The sequence below is a fragment of the Cygnus olor genome, chromosome 1 (assembly GCF_009769625.2).
Source record: "Cygnus olor isolate bCygOlo1 chromosome 1, bCygOlo1.pri.v2, whole genome shotgun sequence".
NCBI classification, from domain to species: Eukaryota; Metazoa; Chordata; class Aves; order Anseriformes; family Anatidae; genus Cygnus; species Cygnus olor.
This window is the reverse complement of record NC_049169.1, coordinates 112,251,936-112,267,547: the sequence shown is the minus strand read 5'-3', so window position 1 is coordinate 112,267,547 and position 15,612 is coordinate 112,251,936. Positions and strand designations below refer to the sequence as shown.

The 15,612-nt window shown below is 45.3% G+C and overlaps 1 protein-coding gene across 1 annotated transcript in view; it reads right to left on the bottom strand.

The window, feature by feature from the left end:
- Positions 1 to 3,173: 3,173 nt before the first annotated feature.
- The window catches only part of CLIC6 (chloride intracellular channel 6), a 28,709-nt gene continuing 16,270 nt past the window's right edge, over positions 3,174 to 15,612 (bottom strand). Inside the window, exons 2-6 of the mRNA XM_040545383.1 lie at positions 9,022 to 9,131; positions 8,454 to 8,579; positions 7,234 to 7,340; positions 6,281 to 6,462; positions 3,174 to 5,068 (exon numbers count right to left, since the gene is read on the bottom strand). Coding sequence (XP_040401317.1) covers positions 4,907 to 5,068; positions 6,281 to 6,462; positions 7,234 to 7,340; positions 8,454 to 8,579; positions 9,022 to 9,131 — 687 coding nt within the window. The 3' untranslated portion in view covers positions 3,174 to 4,906. The remainder of the gene's footprint in view (positions 5,069 to 6,280; positions 6,463 to 7,233; positions 7,341 to 8,453; positions 8,580 to 9,021; positions 9,132 to 15,612) is intronic.

Below are 15,612 nucleotides of genomic sequence, written 5' to 3'. Positions count from 1 at the left end.
CTCAGGCATCCCTAGGCACCCAGGGGCTTGTAACTCTATCTGCTACAGCACAGTTACGTGTGAGGCACACAGAGCCTTGTGTCAGGGGAGTGACACACAGCATCCTCCTTACAACACGTGTAAGGTCTGGCTCCTTGCAATCTCTGCTGTGAGTATGGCTTCATTACCTGCAGCCATTTAAAGCTATTTCAATGTCCTACAGAGGAGTGAGCTGGAAGCTCTGTCCTGTGGTTATTCCTACAGGCAAAGGAGTAGCAGTGTTTTCACCTCCAGAGACCCTTTCTCTTCACTGCAGATCATTTGAGCAGTGTGAAACTTAGTAGCTTGGTGCTGATCCTAGTGTTTTCAAAATAAAGAACAAGAAGTTGGATGAAAGCAGCTTTTCAAATATTTTTCAGCAAAAGAAGGTACAGATTTGGTTTAGGTCTTGTTTTGCTTTTTAGTCTTGAGTTTAAAAAGGTTTGTTATTCTGTTGTTTCTTTTTATCTCTATTTCTTTTTTTCTCTTTTTCTCTTCTTCAGCATTTCTACCTCTTGTTTTCCCCCTTTCATCACTGAAGAAAAATAAACTGAAATAAAATAAAATGGAATGATAGAAGGAAGAATTCCAAGAAAAACAAATGCCCTCAGCTTTTAAAGGGAGAATTTATTTTGACTTCAGTTCATTGGTTTCATTTAATCAAGAGGTTGGATAATTTACAAATTTTGAAACAAGATTCTGTTTCCTTTAGTTCATTTTCAGAAGAGATCTTTTCTGTTTGCATTCTGCTCATGAGTAAAAACTTCTTTATCAGTAAGAGTTCAGTTTAGGCCAGGACCTGGAAAAACCTTGCTCCTGCCCTTCTTTGCAGTTCCTTGATGAAAGAGAACTGAATGCTGATCTGAGCCATGTGTTAGGGAATCCACAAGGCCGTTTTACACCACAGCTCAGAAGCAGGGCCTACATTTGGGCTCTGTCATCTGAGAAAACCAAGAGTAGTTCAGGAATACAATGCCAGTTAAGGCTGCTAACTGGGGAATGTAGTAGTGAGCCACATGGCAAAGCTCTGCTCTCCAAGCCCTGCCACGTATCCAGGGTATCTCACCAGGAAACTCAGTTTTTAGGGCAGCAGCCTCTGAATAGCTTTTAAGGGTCCATGGGGTGCATCTGAGGAGCTGAGAGTGACTGGGTGCTAGCAGCACTTGGGGTGGCTGGTTTGGAGGGAAGTTTGCTAACCTAGTCAAAGTTCTACCATGCTTTGGATAGTTTCTGTTGATTTGACCTTTCAGGGTCACGCCTCACCTTAGCAGTTGATTACTGGTTCTTGACAGCTTAGAAATAACCAGCGGGTGTGGCTTTTAAGCTAAACTTCAGCCAGTTGTAAGGAGCTCATGAAAATTAGATGTTTGCTTATACTGAAACAAATAGCATGTTGATACGGATAATGGATACCAACTCGCTTTCATGAGGTTTAGTTTTTCATACCTTTGAAGCGATTTCAAAAATAGAATGCATTGGGGGAAATATGTTACAGTTAGTTACCCTGCATTTGATTTTATTTCAGCTTGCTTTTGGAAATACTGCATTGAACGCAAGTAGTGTTTAACCTTCAAGTTGATGGGTCACTCTGAAGACTGTATCTAGGATACTGAAGCTGACAATGAAATCTTCAAAACCCGAAGAATTTTCTACACAAGTGCCTGAAGAGCAAATAATAAAGTAACTGCCTGAGTATATGCCTTGCGTATAATAGATGTTTAAAAGGGAAATGTAAACATTTGTATTTGAAATGATAAAATAATAAAAACAAATTTTGTACAAGCAACACCACAGAGAAGACTACTTGTGTTAGTAAGCATTTGGAAATCAGTAGCTCTGTCTCCACAAACATGCCTTAAACTAATGGAACATAATCTCAGCCCTGGCATGGGATCAGGCACTACAAATCCATGTCTAGATATTTCATCCATGTCCAGGCCACTCTGACAGGTGGTGATATTGTTAACATTTGCTTTCTCTCGCTCTTTATCTCATCTAATTTATTCTCCGGCAAATTGTTTTTAAAAATATTTCCATGGTCTTTTAAGATAGAATAACTTGAATGTGGGAAAAGGCTTTTTCTTAAAACAACGTGTTCTATTAGAGGGGCTGGAATCAGACCCTCAAAACATGTAGCGGATATGGCTTCATGTACTATGGGATTATGAGAGCACTTTAGATCACCCTACCCCAGGGCAAATGAGGTGAGTGCAGTTTTCTGATATGCTGGGTCATTTCTGTGACATCTCTACCTGCATTTTCTTCCTGTGTTGCCTGAAATAGCAAACACCAACCATAATGTGCTGGTTTAGGTAGCATCATGTGTGCCCAGCAATCCATTGTGGAAGGCTGGAGCCATGAACAGCTTTTGCATGACTAAGAGGAATAAGGAAACCACAGAACATCAGATTTAAAAACTTTCAGTGGCCACAAGCCTCCAATCAAATATCCTTCCAAACAATACCAGATTTGAAGGGGAAAAAAAACTCTTCAGTTTGCATATATTTCACTCTTTGCTCTCACCAATGTCCAGGCATGATTTGGAGCCAGGTGCTGTGCCCCACAACCAGTGTGACCACCCTCTTTCCGGAAGGTAAAAAAGAGCCATATGGATGTGAAGCAGATGTTACTACACGCTCTCAGGGCCAGAGAATAGTCCAGGCTCTGTTTCATTTATTGAGGGTAAACAGCCATAGCTGCATTTATATGGAGAAGTAAGAGGCCAGCAGCAAGCTTGTGCACTTGGACCGATGCTAGAGCCACCAAGCAGCGAGGACAGCCTATGGCTGCTTGGATTGTCCTAGTTTGATCTTTCCCAAACCAAACCATTACACGTGTGGCCAGCCCCAACCAGAGGGCACGTGGTTTGTGCCAGGTGGCCCTGAGGTCAGGGATCATGCACTGGCCCTTGTTATTTTATTGAGCAGTGATGGGCACGGTCAGTTTGAATTGCTCCCTAGGTATGTGACTGCAGGTCTGTGACACAATTCCTCCAACACAAACCAAAGCTGGGTTACATTTTGCCTCTTAAAATCTAGGCCACTGCTGCAAAGCTTCTTGCCAGGAAACTACTAAGGAAATAAAGACAGAACACAGCTCAAATTATTTATATATTTGTATATTTTCTGTTTAAATTTGTAAGGCATATGAAAAGGGTATACAGATTTTATATTTTATATATATTTATATATATATGTATGTATTTGAAAATACAAAGTAAGTTAGTAATATGTGATGAGTGACTGCTCAGCTACCAACCCCAGCATGTAAATTCACAATTGAGATTGGGAGGGGAAAGGTATTGTGCCTGTTTTCTCTATAGAGGAAACTAAAGAAACTAGAGAAGTTAAAACTGTGTATTTAACACTGCTTACAAATAATTGTGATAGGACAACTGCATAAGAACTGTGCAGTGTGAAAGAAGAAGCCACCCAGACACAATACACCTGACTCCTATTATTATCCTAAATAATACATTATTATAAAACAAGCGTACGTTTGACACGGGCAAAGATGAACAACTATTTTGTACCAGTCTTTTGTGGATACAGGTGCTACATAGGCTACTTTTAGCCATTTTCACATCTATTTTGTACATACAGGCAAAATCCGTCAGAAGGAGACTTCCAGGTGACCTATGACTAAAGCACTGCACCCTCTTGCTGAGAGCCTGCTCAGCAGGAAGCAGCCGCGGATGTACGTTTTCACAGTCCACACATCTCTAGCAGTGCGCTCCCTGATGCCAGCCCAGAGGGTGTTTCTCACCAGCACTGGCCGCCCTGAACACAGACTCACGTGAGGCTGGAAGGGTTCATCCAATCCATCCTCCACCTCAGGCAGGAGCTATGTCTCTGCTGTACCCGAGAGACACCCAGCAATGAAGTCCTCATGACTGCCTGAGAAAATCCAATATCCAGGAGCACAACCCAGAAAGGGAAGCGTAAAAGGACTATTTCCTTCCTTACAGCCTCACCTCCTCTTTGATCAAAAACCGAAAGGGAGTCACGTAAGGATGACAAGAAGACATCCTGCACCAGTAGCAAATGAAAGATGTTCACTCGTATGTCTTGTGACAACCAAATCTCTCCCTTATCAAGTATTTATTATCAGATAGTCCACAGGCCAGTGAGTCTGTGTTCCTCTCTTGGTCTGGGAGCACAAGGAGTGGAGAAGTACGATGGGTTACGCAGCCCTGAGAAAGAAGGCAGGATTTATTTATTTTTTTCAATTAATTCTTTTTAATACCAAAGACAATTCAGGCAATCTGAGAACAAGTTGTTCTTTGTTGACCTGCCCTGCAGGTCTCTAGCACAGAGGAGAGGGCTTCTGGGAAGCCAGGTGTGGTCCCACCTACAGGCTGGCCTTTCTCCTGGATTAACCAGGGTGCTGCCTGCGTGCCAGCTGCTGGCGCGCGGCCCTCTGAGGCTTGCGGGGAAGCAAACAGAAACCCTCCCAGTAACTGCAAAGTTTGGCAACAGCTGTGAAACACAGAACAGAGGCAGCAGTAATGACAGGTTAAATATGTGTCAGAAACAGGGCTATTTTTTTTCTTAAAATTCAGTCATTTAGCATAAGTCACTAGTCTGTAACATTGCTGTAATTGTGTGACCTAGTCTGTTTCCCTAACTTCAACAAAGTAATGACTAATGCCTTTAACTTGGAATGCAGAACACACATTCATGTGTACATATGTCTGTACAGAAACACACACATATATATATAATTTAAGAATGAACAAATAATGCTACACAATTATTATAAAAGACGGATTGGCCAATAACAGAACTTAAAATTACACTGCAGAACGTATGCTGGCTTTTTTTTTTTCCCATCTTGGCTGGTGCCCATCTAAATCTCCGTAGCAATGAAGAATGGAGACATCTTCTGTTTACTTCATTCTCTTTGCAACATCCAAATACGCATACTCAATTTCTTGATCCGCAGGACAAGTGTTTGTAAATTCATCTCTTGCATATGCATTGTTCAAGTATCTTGAAATCCCTGTCATTTCAGGTGGAAAATCAAAATTTCTATATTTCTTTGCAACAACCTTTTATTAAAAGGAAAAAAAAAAAAAAGAAAAATATTATTACACATATGATCTGCAAATAACTGAATCTACTCTTCATGAACATTTTTTCTTTTCAGCGTGCAACAGTGTCATTATATACAGTGTAGGGAGGAAACAAAAGGAAAGGAAAAAAAAAGTCATGGGATGAAGAAAGCTAGCTAACAATCTAACTCATTTAAAAGGATTTAATTCGTATAAATATGCAGAGCTATGTGGACCAGCAGACAACACCTGGAAGAGATGCAGCTTAAAATATCATAAACCTGAATTAACAGAGTAATCTTACAGTAATAAACTGGCTCACACTTGGATACTTTCACTGCCAACAGAAAAGGAAAACTGGAATTACGATACTAGATTTCAAATGGCTGGGGAAAACTACTGGATGACACCTAATACCTCCTGGTGGGTCAGCAAGGATGGTTTGACATTCATCCTCCATCATCCCTCAAGGCAATTCTCCTTGCACTGGCTCTGCTGACCCCTGCTACCTCTCATGTGTCACTGTATGTATGTGCCCGAGCTGTGATGGAGCAGGAAAGGCTTTCTCCCTTGCTGCTATCGCTGGAATAGTTTCAACCAGGACACCTCTTGGGAAAGTTTTCTCTCCTGAAGGTGTCTGAAAACAATTCAGTCCACTCTAACAAAATAATAGTCAAGGAAGAAAGTTTCTGAAGTAACTTTATTTGTATGGAAACCAGTTAAGTTTCCAATGTGGCCATTTCCCTTCCAGAGGCTGGTTGGCTCCAGGGCAGCCTAGGGACAGGCTGTAACAATGCCCAGACATCTCGGTCACCAGGACTCTTAAAGGTGGGAGAGACAGAGTGAAATTTCAGCTTTTGCTGGCTTCTTGAATTAGCACAGACAAGATCATTTAATCTTATTGGTCCGTGGCACTTTGCATGTGAAATGCAAACAGAAATAATTCCCTACCACACTGAATATAGTACTCATTTAATACTTGTGAGAGGCTTAGAGCAAGAAGTCACAGCCCAAATATGAAAGCAGATATTCTAACTTGTCATCAGTTTGAGGATCTGCCCAGCTGTGCTGTAATGAAACGGCCTTGTGTATTAGCACTCCAGCTACTGTGTGGCTTCAGAAAAGATAGAGGGCTCCTCTCTCTTTTAGAAAAGAACCCGAGCTTCTACGTTGCCCTTCTCTTCAGGAAGCTGAAAAGCAAATGCAAACCTTAATTATGTGGAGCTTTGGTAGGAGGTTGCAATCCGCTAAGGTGAGCTCATCTCCATCCAGGAATTTCCGGCTGGAAACAGTGATCTCCTCAGTGCTGTAAGCATCAATTTCATCGGGCAAGGGGCTATTTAAATAGTTGTCCAGCTTCCTCAGGGCCTTAAGCAAAGATTTTTCCAAATCTAGGTTAAGACAATAAAAAGGTCATTCAAGCCTGTACCAAGGTCCCTCTGACACCAGGCAGAAAGTCGACTCCTGCATCCTGTCTCCTGGCACCAACCCAGCTCGCAGATACCCGACCATGCCAACTCCTGCAATTCCTTTATCCTAAGCTTAAAACTTAATGCTGGGATAAGAGCTGTAAGCAGCTAAAGGGGAGTCTGAGAAAAACCAAACCGGGTCTGCGTTACCAGAAACAACCAGGGTCAGGAAGGGCTGGCTGCGGTGTGCACAGGAGGGTGGTGCAGGAATGCAGCTGCGGAGAGGGAGATGGAGGACAGAGGAGATGAGTTAATGCATGTTTGTGAGGTTCTTGCTCTACAGAGGTGTGTGTGGCAAGGTAAAGCCACGGGGCTGGAGACTTCAGCACTTACACCAATGGAGGAGAAAGGCAGCAGGAGGACAGCAGGTGGCAGACCTGAAGCTAGGGTCACAGTTCCAGCAGGCTGTGCTTCCCAGGGGCATGGGAAGGTGCAGTGTTGTGGGCCTGGGAGCTGAAGGAACTGGGAGGAGCTGGAGTTGGCGCTCCCATGCCAACAGTGGTACCTGCCCAATTTTGGGAATCCCCAGATAAGAGACTGTATGGGTGCATATTTCCAAAGCCTTTATGCTCTGGAAAAGGACTGCTTTAAATCAGATGTAACTGGCATGTCTGCAGCACGGTGTGCTGGAGTTGTACAATTCCACTTTCTTCCAGTGACTACCAGGGCTGGTGGAAGGACCATAGCACCTACTTTCATTAGCATCTTTTCTTGAGTTCTTTATGAAGGCAGAGAATTTTGCAAACACATCATTTCCTGCAGAGTTAGACTCGGGGTGTTTTGGTGCAAGTTTGGGATACCTGAGGAGTTAAAAGAAACATGAGGAAGTTATGGACTAGCCTTTATTTTCATCTCCACTAATTATTTCATATACTTTATTTAAACTGCAGCATCGTAATATATGGCTACACGGGACTTTCAAAGGGAACCTCCCTAAGCTATAAAACAGTTAGCAAGTGTGAATTTCAACCATATCTAAACCATGTGGCTCTCCTCCTTCTCCTGAGGCAGATGGGAGATGATTGTTTGTGCTGCAAACACCATCCAAGCAATCTGGTGCCTCTTCTAGGCTGCCTCAGCCAGAGGTGAGGCTGAACGGAGCCCAGCTCCTGCCATGAGGAGGGGTGGAGGGAAAGTCCCTGCTAGCACCAACTGCTGCTCCTCCCGGCCTCCTCGCCTGTCCTGCTCATGCACGAGCAAGCTTGGAGTGGCCGGGCCAGCTGCTGTTGTTGCCAAAGGCAGAGAAGAGGGAAAAAGTGCAGGGGAGCAGCTGCTCATGTAGTTTATGTCAGGTTTGGCTGCTCGAGGGGGGAGCGCTGCAGAGGGCAGCTGCTGCCCTGAGGGGCAGAAGGTGCCTGTGTCGGGGGCATGATGCTACTGGTGGTGTGCTTGGGGAGAGGTGGAGATGGCTCCTTCAGTGGGAAGGACAGATCTGAAACCCAGCCACCAGCACACATGGAGATTATCCCACCCAGACACTCAGAATGAGCTCTGACATTCTTTGACCCAGGACTCCTGCAGCGTGGGAGGCTTTCACTGCTGCTTCCTTTTAGCTACCTGCTCCTGGTAAGCCAAATTATTTGTACAGTTTGAGGAGGGAAACCTCAAGCAAACACGAGTAGAGGAAAAGAGGTCAGGTTTCTGCAGCGGTATGCAGGTTTCTGCATATACTTGCTGCAGGAGGGCGGATTTCATGCCTTGGGAATGACTGTAGTGGCACAACAGTAAACCCGGGGTGAAGGCAAAGGCAGTGAGAAGAGCACAGATGGCATCTCAGGGCTACCCCAGGACATCCACCATGCACTGCCAGGCCTCCCCAGCTTTCACCCAGACTGGAGGCACCGGTCCTACCACACCTTGTCACAGCTGGGGCTACAAGCAGGAGAAGTCACACACACACATGAACACGGTACCGGGGTGGCGCTAGCTTTTCTTCCAAGAACTCCTCAATCTTATTGACATCAGTTTTGACTTCACCGTCAAACGTCATGAAAGGGGGATTCGTCCCTGGGGCGAGGTTCTGCAGGTCGGCGGGTTTCCTAGTGGGAGGAAGGAGGCTGGGTTAATTGCGGTGGGGACCACGCTTTCAACTCACTGCAATGAACTGCTTCAACTTCAGAGTAACAGGCTAATATATGTCTTGCAAAACACAATGTGGCCAGCTGCCTTACACTGGGGGTGTGAGAATCAGCTAGCCCTTATCTGAATGCACCCTGAAATGCTACAAATTCAGGTTTGTGTTACAGAGACCTACTGCAAAACAGATTAAAATCTCAAATGCTTCAAAGGAGTTGGTCCACTTCGTATCAGTGAACCTGAAAGAGGTATCGGGCATACAGCCTGTTAGCACAACGCCAAATCACAGCATAAGTAATGTGCACTAACTTGCGTGTGTGCACTTCAAATCAAAGACATTCTTCCTCGTAAATCACCATTTTGGTAAAGCTGTTCTAAAAATGAGAACTCGTATTATGATCTCACCTTTTCAAGTCCACAGTTGTGACATTAAATATGACACCCTTTAGCCACAGGATCATAAAGAGACGCTGAGAGAATGGGCAATTTCCAATACTTTCCCCATCACTGCCAGCCTACAATTACAAAAAAAAAAAAAAAAAAGTATGCATACATCTGTGATAGCGAATTTTGATAACAGATGTAGTAGGGAAGCAGAAAATCCAGATCTGCTCTAAGTACATATAGCATGTTACTCATCTCTGCTAATGCATATTTTCATGCAAAGTTTCTTTATATCCCTCTCCAAACATGCACATAGGTATGATGAAGACTCCTGTCATCTTGGAGATATATTTTTCCATTAAAGTGCGTAATTATAGTGCCACAAGTTAGAAAACAAACTTGAAATCGCAGCAGTCCTTCTAGAGGAAATAGTCTCTACCTCATTTGTCTGTGTGAGCATAAATCTACCTGAGTCACTGCAAGATTAAAACAGGCTTAAATCAGTTTATGATCACAGGAAACAAGCACAGAAAGGTTTACCTGTGTAAATTGAGATGTAACGTCCAAAGCACTTAAGGGAATAAACAGAATAAATCAAATAATTAAGAGTTTCCAACTCAACAATCGCGAGGGCCCCAGGGAAGGAAAGGAAGCTGCCGAGCAGCCGACCACAGGGGTCTCCGTGCTTTGCTGAACCGGGGGCTAACAAAGCCCAAAGGCTGCACACCTCAGGCTGACACGGCGCGGGGACGAGCACGCAGCGGTGGCATAGGCCTTCTACCCGCTACCGACCCAGGGCTCCCAGCTTTAATGCTTTGGTGTGTCCCCAGCCGAGTCACGCAGCCGTGCCTGCCTCTCCCGGCCCTCTTTCGTTCCCCCTGTGTGCGATGGCACTGTGAGAGGTTTGCCAAGTTCGTGTGGCTGCTGCGGGTCACGCCAGGCTTCACACCACGCTGCTGCCGGAGCTCAGAGGCCTAGTCCTTACACCTTTCATATCGTTCTCCTGAGGTGCAGTTTAGAAACCTATCTTAAACATAAGGGTACAGAAGTAAAAACCCAAGCACGTCGTTTACTTAGTTAATAGGTTAGTTCACGAATGTTTGTCGACCATCTTTATATAACCAAACAACACAGACATCAAACCAGTTCTGCCTGCTCCTTCACCCTTCTCAATGCTATCAAATCAATCTCAAATACAGCAAAAAGCTTTCCACACACACACACACACTGCAGTTGGATTGCTTCAGGTCCCTCACCTTCACGAAGAGCTCTATGTCTGGAAATGAGCACCTGGTCTGGAGCAGGCAGATCTCTGCCCCGCAGCTCGAGGGATGCGTGAGGAGCGATGCTCCTGCGGCTCGACCCGCGCAATGGGTCGCCATTTCAGCCCGCGGGATCCTCCTCCGGTCACCCTCTGCCTCTGGTACTGCAACAACTGACAGTTTTCTCGGCAAGCAAGAACAAAATAGCCGATTGCCTCGCACGCTGCCAGAGAACAAAAACTTTTGGAAATGCTAAAACAGCTGGCCCACAGTGTTAGATGGGTGCTGTTTTGTAGGTGGCAAAAATGAAAGCTGGTCAAAAGCTACTATTGTGTTTTTCTTCCTACACAGAACACTGCTTTCCAGCACTGCACAGCTTAAGACAAGAATAACAATTAACTGAAAACTACTGTGCCCTTCTTAATAAGAAGGAGACTATGTATACTGCTAGTACGTACTCATAACTGACCTAAATATACGACACTACCATTTCATTTCATCCTGTCTCTCATGTCATGTTTCACCTACCCTACCCTGGGGAAAAAAAGGGGTGAAGTCCCAGCAAGACCCCACAGTTCCTGCAGTGGTACCCCCACTTTCAGCCAGGCAGCAGAAGCAGCAGAGGGGGGATATCATTTCAGAGCACTGCCACAACCCCTTCCCACAGTTCCTACAACTGATTTGATATTTTTATTCAGCCTTTGATACGAAAAAAAAAAAAAAAAATATCCCATCAGGGTTCATGCAGCATTAAGAAAACTTTCCAGACAGCCATGTGGTCAAGAAGCGCTATGTGACCAAGAGTGGCAGTAGGTGAACTTTTCCTGATCAGCTACTGTCTTCTGCTGGCCATTAAATACTGAAATTTCCGCTCCCCCTAACTTTGCTGGAGCTAAGGAAACGAGGTTGTTGCTCTGCGTTGCCCCACATCACCTTGGTGACAGCAAATTTCAGGGAGTCAGACAGCAGCCCCAGCCTGCTTTTGTGGGGAAACATCTGTGAGGTGGAGCCAGCGATGCAGACCCGGACAGACATGTTACCATGACAAATGCAGAAGCAAAGCCCTGAGTCCCGGTTTGTCATTAACTGAAATGACAGAAAGGCCACCAGGAAGCTGAGGGACTGGCAGCCTTGGAGATGTTACAGAAGCAACCTCCTGCCTTGTTTCTAAGTGCAAACTTTTTAACTTCCATGCCTATTTGTGAGGAAAATTTACTACAGCACTACCATTTTCTGTGTTTCACAGTGGATAAAATTAACAAAACACTGAGGAACTGAGTAAAACAAGGGATTAAGTGCTGCTGATTACAGCAACGACAACTACAACCACCAAGACAATTGCTTGTTCATTTGGTACTTTCTGACTACTTCTACAGGTTGGTTGTGATGGTGATGATGAAGTCCAAAAGGCTGCTGATCTTCACATTTGGTGCTGTATCTCCTCCCACGCTGCCCACAAGGGATGCTAACAGTGCACTGCTATCTTAGCTGTATTTTGTGCAGTGCAGGTACCGCAGTCTCCAGTGAAGCACTGCTGGGTTTGCCCAGCTGTGCCATCTCCTGTGGTTATGGTAAGCACTTTGCTTTTACAGCAGAAAATAAATTCACAGAAATGATGATGTATCCCCATTTCTGATGTGGCTGTGACACAGGGGTGTGTCCCCAAGAGTTGCTGTGTCCAGACTGAGGATGGTAGGCAGATTTTTGTGAGCTACTCAATCAAAAGCCTCAGTTGCTGAAGTGTCATGGCAAGGGAGGCTGCAGACATTTGGGTAGGCACAGCTGGGAAGCTGGCATGCCACATCTGGCCTTTGGAAGTTGAAAGTCATTTAGACCCAAGGGGCTTCAGCTCTGGGTACCAGGTGAAGGGAGGGCACATTTCTAGGCTCCAGCTCAGCCATGTCACAGCTGATGGGGAATACCTATCATTTGCTTTCAGTTCTGCACAGCTGGAGGCAAGTGACAGAAAGATTACAGTAGCCCACACAATAGCACAAGCAGTTATTAAACCTTTTCCTGTTGTAGCAGCAACAGGCAGTCTGAGATGACTGCAAGACCTTGAACACTAAATCTGATTCAGAACTTGACACAGTTTGACCTGGCATCTCAAAGATGCTACAATTTCCTATAACCTTAGCTGAAAGCCCATAACATGAATATTTTGGCCTACTGAGGAAGCTAGGGTGAATACAACTAGCTAAAACGACTTCAGGTATGTCAACTTGCATTTTGGCTCCTGGGAGACAACTGTTCTCCTAACTCATCTCATCTAATCTGGGGAGCTACAACTCCTACTGGACAAAAAAGCACCAGAGACGCATGCCAAAGGTGTTTGTTCAAGTTCCCAAAGAGAGAGTCTGCCACATCGACTCAAAAATCACGAGTCAGGACACTGAAATAGCTTTATTGCCACCTATCAAGCAACACAACAATAGCTGAGCCATGCCATCATTGCACAATAATGTACTTTCCAACAAAGTAAGGGTGGCAATGAGACTGGGTCAGTATCTCACCTTGCAGGAACATGATACAACAGTGGATGCCCACAGATTAATACAAACAAGACAACAGCACAGCTAGGAGCACTGCAGCCCCAAAGCAAAACTCCATGAATTTTTCTCCACAGCACATTCAGGGATGCATTACTCTGTGCTAGGTCTAAGCACAGGATTTAATTACACTCCTTGACTGCTATGCTCTTGGATGACGCAGGGTGAAATCCTAACTCCAGCAAAGTCAGCGGGAGCCTGGCTGCTGTTTCAATGGACGATTGTGTTTCCAGACTGGTTATAACCTTAATAACCAGGCAAACGCCAGTGTAATTGCAGGTAATGGCACACATTGGCCTCCACATGCAACTGTTGTGACACTCTGCTAACATCCACATCCTGCTGGATTTGGGGCTGTCCTGCTGCTTAAGCAGATGTCTAACCAGAGCCTAGAGTAAGTGGCATTTACGCTTTAATTGTGATCAGTCAGGAGGTCAACATGCCTTTTCTAGTAATACTGAGATTTAATGAGTTCATTAATCAAACAATTATGACAAACATTGCTGCGGAGGAGAAAACTTTCAAGCTGTGCATAGAAGCTTTCATTCAGAGCCCTAGGCAGCAATTGTAGATTGTAGCCGTATCGACTTATTACAGCTCTGCATAATCCCATAACCATGTGCCATTACTTAATGAGATTATTAGCTGACACTCACTATTTTCATTCATTTTTCGCTGTTTCACACTCTGTTCTTTTTTCTCTTTGCATTGTGTTTGTTTTTTGTTTGTTTGTTTTGTGTACTGAGTCTTACTCAAAGAAGCTGGGAAAGGGAAGAGCTCTCCACACCCTTCTTTCCCCAAGCTTAAGCCCTCAGGTAGGAGCATCATCACGCCACAAGCTGATTTCCCTAGGCAGCAGGACCTCGTGCACAGAACATTAGAGAGTGTCGCAGAAGAACTACACTACCTTGATCCAGCAGTTCTGCTTTCCTGAGCAGCCTTAAAGAGGTCACTTGTCTCTGCATCCTCATCCATAGCAAGAGGATAATCACAGTGACTTTACTGAGAAGTCACACACAACGTTCTTCGTAAACGAGTAGTTTGGGCCCTCCCTGAGCTGCAGTTGCTCTGCCCCTGGAACTGCTGTAAGAATTCCTTTCCTAACAGTTCCTGTCCAAACATCTTGGGAACGAGGGTTGTGAAGGTTCTTCTATTGACCTCAAATGTCCTGTACCTCCAAAATCTTGATGAGTGGAATTTGTTTTTCCTGGACTTTTTGTTTCCTGTTGAAGGTTAAGCATGGAAGAAACAGTTCAGAAGGAGCAGAGATGACTTTTATTTTGCTTGTTTTTATATAACTCTATAATCCCTTTGAAGCTACAATAAAAAGGAGAACAGCGAGCAGAGCTTTTGTTTTCCCTGAAAGCTGAACTCCAATTCTATTTTTCCTTCGGCACGAGGGAGCTTAGTTACTCCTGGCCCGTAATGACGCTGGCTGAGAAGCAGGCTCACCCAGCGAGCGGGGCAGGACCACTGCCAGCCAGGAGACACGGAGCTGCCTGCCTGGGGCCAGCACCCCACGTCTGCCCCTGCCCTCCCTACCACAACTCCCCTGCATGTTTTTGGCCTCAAACCCCAGCTATCAGACAGTTTTGAATGCTCTTCCTTCTCGTACCATGCTAACAACCCCCCTCTCCTTTTTCACGACACGCTTGGTGTCCCCTCAAAGGACAAGAACCGTAGGCACCCCGTTCCAAACTACAACTTCTGCGCATTGGGCCCAGCGTGGGAAGCAGCTGTGAGGAGGGTGCGACCTCAGAGAACAACAGCCATTTAGCTTTAATTCCTTCCACAGACTCGCTTGTTCTGCCCTGGCAGGGATTAAGCGAGCCCAGCGCATTCCTAATGCCAGCTCTTGGTCTGGGCTGAGCGCCGCCGTGCCGGCCTCAAGGCCACGCTGTGCTGACGGCTCTGTGGATGCAGTGGCAGGGCAGGAAAGGCCGATGCTATGGTGAGCTCTGTTTCACACCCTGCTGCACCACCGGGACAGCCACTAACTTGGCTGCAGGACAGCCAAGGAGGAAGGGGAGAAGGAATGCCAGTGCTTTCTGCTCCTCCTGAGAGGAAATCCCACTGCCCGGTGGTCCTCCATGGAGGGCCCGAGCCTGGGCAGAGCTTCAGGGCAAGAGCAAACATCCTTCCACTCTAGCTGCTCTGCTAACCTAAAACCTATTCACACCGAAGCACAGGTAGAAGCTGAAATCATCCGTCCTTCTTTCCTTGTTTACTCTGCTTCAAAGCAAGTCAACTTCTGATAGCATCTTGCATTATCCTGAACTGACAACACCCACTGTTAGTTAGGTCACCAAAGACCATTTGCAAGGCAACTTCACCAGCAGTGATGTCCGCAGACCTTGGGAAACAAAGCTGCCTGGAGCACAGGCAGAAGGATGGAGGAAAGCAGTGTGATGAGGAAAGCAGTGTGACCACGCTCCCACACTCCCACTAGCGCAAGACCTGGCAACAGCTACAGAGAGGCACACAGGTTTGACTGCAGTGCAGCTTGTTACCATATATCTAGAAGAAGAAGCGGCTCTAGTCATATCCATGTTTTGCTGTCATTCTGTGACAGATATATTGTTTTAATTTTTAAAAAGTGTTTCTACTCCTCGAGGGTACAAAGCATGGTTTCTGCTTTTGATGCCTGCTACAGTATTCGTGCAGATTTCTATAGTACTAGCACTCTGAAAAAGGCAAAATTTGAAATATTACTCTGTTAAGAGTGCCATAAAAGTATAGTTACAAGTCAGTCTGGTTCACTGAAGGCATATCTAATACACTAAGGTAACGCATACCATACA